This window comes from Abramis brama (assembly GCF_963993115.1).
Source record: "Abramis brama genome assembly, chromosome: 9".
NCBI classification, from domain to species: Eukaryota; Metazoa; Chordata; class Actinopteri; order Cypriniformes; family Leuciscidae; genus Abramis; species Abramis brama.
This window is the reverse complement of record NC_139971.1, coordinates 44,394,581-44,399,580: the sequence shown is the minus strand read 5'-3', so window position 1 is coordinate 44,399,580 and position 5,000 is coordinate 44,394,581. Positions and strand designations below refer to the sequence as shown.

Below are 5,000 nucleotides of genomic sequence, written 5' to 3'. Positions count from 1 at the left end.
CGCTGAGCGCGTCCGTCTTTGGCTCAGCGCCAGCCACAGCGCGAAAGCACAGGTTGAATATGGCAGTTATGTCACGTCACTGTACATTCGCTCCTTAGTGGTCAGCTGCTGACTGTTAAAAGCAGATGATTGGCTTTCCGGCGGGAGGGGCGGGACATGTGCATACAACCGCCATCTTTGCCGTTACGGGTTTTCCTTATATAGTTGTATTGAGGATTGAGGAAGTGGCATGTCTCATATAAATTGTCTCTGCTCATACTCATACATACTCGCTCACTCATTCTCACACTCACTCAAACTAACTCACTCATACTCGCTCACTCATTCTCATACTCACTCACACACTCACGCACTCATACTCACTCACGCACTCACTCACGCACTCACTCAGGACTTGATTCTGATATGAAACACCCCTTTATAACATTGCATCAATGATGGATAAAATCATTCGTTTCTCATTGAAAACATCTCACACTACAGAAGATAAAACACTCCAGAATGACACACTTCACACTCACTCTAAGAAAACACACATGGTACAGTAGATAGTTTACTGAAAACAGTTTAATTGTATTAACGAACAGTCAGAGAACAGTTACTGCATGTACAGACACTGTGAATTCACCATCAGAACTGCTGGAAAACCCACGTCAGATGCGTGAGAGTTTCACATTAGTTACCAAAGCATGTTCACGTTTATGTACATAGTGCAAAAGACACGCCGATGAGAATCACTCCAAACACAGAGAGAGAGAGCGAGAGAGAGCGAGAGAGAGAGCGAGAGAGAGAGAGAGCGAGGGAGGATCCGGGCGCTGCTACAGGAAGCTTATTGCACTGAGATCGTGATGATCCACAACATTTACACGGTTACACGATCTCGCCGGATCGGACTCTCCGTTCGCCCTCATGTTAGTCACCAATACACCAGACATTTACCAAGAGAGCGTTAATGTACATCATTATAACCTCAGAAATCCTTCATGTGGAGCTGAACGTGACTAAAGACGGAGGAGAAAGACCGGAGTAAACGTGGTTAGAGACACAAACACACACGGAGAGGAGCTTCTGTCCATCTGAAGCACCAGAATACGGTAATTTACCGACACGATCCCATCAGTGCAGGAGAAACCTGACGACACGTGAAATAAAACACACCCGTCATCTGTTTTCATTCAAGTGCGATAAATAGAACCGAAGACGACAGAATATTAGAAACATTTAAACATGTTATGTACACCAGGATTCGTTCAGTTGCTCACGTCATTAGTTACGCATTGAGTTTCTCTTCTGTAGAGTTCGTTAATGCTTCGTTTTCCACCTGGTTAAACTAAACGCACGCTTAGATCAGACGTGTGTGTGTGTGTGTGTGTGTGTGTGTGTGTGAGTGAGTGAGTGAGTGTGTGTGTGTGTGTGTGTGTGTGAGAGTGAGTGTGTGTGTGTGTGTGAGTGTAAGTGAGTGTGTGTGTGTGTGAGTGAGTGTGTGTGTGAGTGTGTGTGTGTGTGTGTGTGAGAGTGAGTGTGTGTGTGTGTGTGAGTGTAAGTGAGTGTGTGTGTGTGAGTGAGTGTGTGTGTGAGTGTGTGTGTGTGTGTGAGAGTGTGTGTGTCTGTGTGTTTGTGTAAGAGTGTGTGTGTGTGTGTGTGTGTGTGTGTGTGTGTGTGTGTGTGTGTGTGTGTGTGTGTGCGTGAGTGTGTGTGATGGAATGAATGAATGTTTGCATCTTTCATTAACTTTAAGAAAGAATTCACCCAAACCTTGAATCATTTACTCGCCCTCATGTCCTTTATTTCGTCAGTGGAAGCATCATGACAGCGGTTCATATGATTCAGTGATTCAGTCTCCCTCTTCACTTCTTCAGCTCAAACATATGAAATCTCATATTTAATGGAATCGTTCAGCCAAAAATGGTCATTCTGTCATCATTTACTCGCCCTCATGTGGTTCAAAGCTGTATGACTTTCTTTCTTCAGTGGAACATAAAAGAAGATCTTTTGAGAGAAATGATTCAAATACCGTCTGAAAAGTTGTTCAGCCTTTGTGCTGCGACACGAGGATGAACAAATGATGACAGAATGAACTGTTCCTTTAAGAGATCAAGTTTTGAGATTGAGTCACATGGACGACTGTTATGATGCTCTACGGTTATTTTTGGAGCTCAACAGCATCAGTCATTGTTCACAATGATGAAGAGCATCATCGGTCGTTCATCTGAAGGGTTTGAGGGCGAGCCGACGATGATGAATCGTTCACAGAGTCAGTGTGTGTGTGAGTGAGTGTGTGAGTGTGTGTGTTTGTGAACGTTTGTATCCTTCATTAACTTTCAGAAAGAATTCCCCCAAACCTTGCGTCGCAGAAGAAACGACACGATGACGAATAAATGAAGACAGAATGAACTGTTCCTTTAAGACTCACAGAGATTCACAGAGCTGATTCATATGAGTCATATGATGATGCTTTACGATCATTTTTGGAGCATCAAGTCAATGTTCACAATGATGAAGAGCATCATCCGTCGTTCCTCTAAAGGGTTTGAAGGGTGGACCTGACGATAATGAATCGTTCGCAGAGAGTGTGTGAGTCAGAACCCGAGTCAGTGTGTGTGTGAAACACCCGTCACCGTGTCCGCCGCGTCCTTCTCGTCACCCGCCGGTTCTGCGATGACGTCAGAGTCGTCAAGCTCTTCCTCGTCGCTCACCCGGCCCTCCTCGTCCTCCTCGTCCTCGGAGCTGCTCGCTCTCCTCAGCTGCAGGTTCTCCAGGGTCTTGGAGACCCAGGACTCGATGCGGCTGCTGAGCGGCACGATGGGCTCGGGTGTGTACTCCTCTTCCTCCTCGTCCTCCTCCTCCAGCATGCCCGGCACCAGTGTGCTGGTGGTGCTGGTGATGGAGGAGTTGAGCCGGTCTCGGCCGCTGCCGTCGAGGGATCCGGTCTCGGTGCTCAGAGACGCCCACTCCAGCCGGTCATCGGTACGGGACTCGTCCTTCTCCGGCGCTCGGGCCGCGGCGGGACTCGGGATCAGGCTCTGATTGGCCGTCGGCTGAGGGGGCGGGGACACGACCTCACGCTGATCTTTGTTGTTCGCTCTGCTGATTGGCTCAGAGTCCGGCGGCTCCGGCGCATCTGCGTTCTCCACCATCGTCCTCCAGTTAGTCTCTGCACACAGAACATTTAGACATGTTATATATTGCAAAGTCATGATGTAGTTCTCAGGCTCTACTAGAACAGGTTTTCCTGCTCTACAAAAAAAAAAAAAAAAAAACGTTTCGTCACTACGTTGTTCTTCGTGCAAAGAAGCTCGCTAAAGTCAGCGAATAAAACACTGACACAATGATGAACAAGTAACAATAATATTCGCAATAACATCGTTTTACTGAATAATAAAGTAAACCTAATTTCTTAATTTTTGTAAAGAAACCTCATTGTTTAACTGGCTACTCTCAGACGACGACATCACTTCCTGTCGGCCACCGTAACTTCTGCTGGGTGTAATTCACAACCTCACCACTAGATGCCGCTAAAAATCACACTTTTAAAAATTGTCATGGAAGGTGCGGCTCTGTGTTGTGATTGGTCGAGCGCTTTGAGCGTGTTTGGGAAATGTTAGGCTGACGATTCTTTTGGGAAACGCAACTCTGTTTAGTTCCTGTCTCTATGAAGCCCCTCCTTCTGAAAAGCACACTGTGCTCTGATTGGTCGGTTGGAGCAGTGTGGTCAAGCACTTTGAGTGTGTTTGGGAAATGTTATGGTGTGTTCACACCCAAAGCGAAGCGAAAATTCGCATTCACACTCAGTGAATTTCACCGTCTACTCCAGGGGCCGGTTTCACAAAGCTATTTTAGACCGGTCTATAGTGTTAGACAAGTCTAACATTTGCTCATAGACTAGTCTAATGCAAGTTAGACTGTTTCACAAAAATAAAGACTGACTTAATTTAGACCAAACAAAATTAGACACCTAACCCCCAGGCTAACTTAGGTCTAAGACTCTATGTTACCTTGGCAACCAGCAGTAACAATCAGTTACATTACAAACTGCCAAAAGAAAAGGGAAAATGGCTCATAATTTAAACATTTCTTCTTGTTACTACATTCCCAAGTAAAATGTCCTTGTAACTGTTAGGGCCGTTGCATAGTCAACGCGAGCAACGATCGACGCGCTCCCTTTCATACGCAAGCGTCACGGGCGATGCGTGAAATGCAATACACCGTGACTGCTCAAACAGGGGGTAGTAGAGTCATAGTGGAGTCATAGCTCTGAATGCCCGTCTATTTCGCTTCAAATGCTCGCTTTATACGCGCGTCCTATTCGCCTTGGACGCGCGAATGGATTCAAAATGTTCAAGCGTCGAACTAGACGCGATAGACGCGAATTTGACGCTCTATTCGCGTTTGGTGTGAACGCTGCATAATGACAGGCTGCGATGTCAAGATTGCAATGCTAGAATGTGTGTGTGTGTCAGAGAGAGCGAGAGAGGCACGGGCGCGATCGAACAGTGGAAACATAAAAACATATAATACTCCGTCATTTATACTCCTCCAACAAACACATATTTTCCGCTGGGGTAAACTGCACTGAGCGGTTGAATGTGCTTACTCGATCCGCCAAGTTTTTTGTTTTGAAAAGTGTCTTATTTTACCCAGAATGCATTGCAGTGTAGTCCTACTTAAGATAGTCAGAGTCCTAAGTGCTTTGTGCAACGGTCTGATTTAGATGTCTATCTGAAGTCTGACTATCTACTATATCTAAGCCATAGTCAAAGTCTATCTTTGTGAAACCAGCCCCAGGAACTGTGCCGGGATGACAGCCGTTTCCAGCGCTACTTGAGGATGGCCGGTGCCCAGTGCACGGACTTATCAATAAGCTGTTAACTGATTAGCTTGCGTGACAATGCGTCATGCGGATTTTACGCTCGAGTTGAAATGTTTTAACTTGCATGTTTTAATATCGAGTGTTAGCGGCAACCGCGTCACCCAATTCGCGTCTATTCACATCTTTGCAT

At 46.0% G+C, this 5,000-nt stretch overlaps 1 protein-coding gene across 2 annotated transcripts in view; it reads right to left on the bottom strand.

Moving 5' to 3' along the window:
• Positions 1–549: 549 nt before the first annotated feature.
• Positions 550–5,000, bottom strand: part of secisbp2l (SECIS binding protein 2-like) — a 33,779-nt gene continuing 29,328 nt past the window's right edge. For both annotated transcript variants that reach the window (XM_084124183.1, XM_084124184.1), the window contains exon 18: positions 550–3,154. In XM_084124183.1, the coding sequence (XP_083980309.1) occupies positions 2,592–3,154 (563 nt within the window). In that variant the 3' untranslated portion in view covers positions 550–2,591. The remainder of the gene's footprint in view (positions 3,155–5,000) is intronic.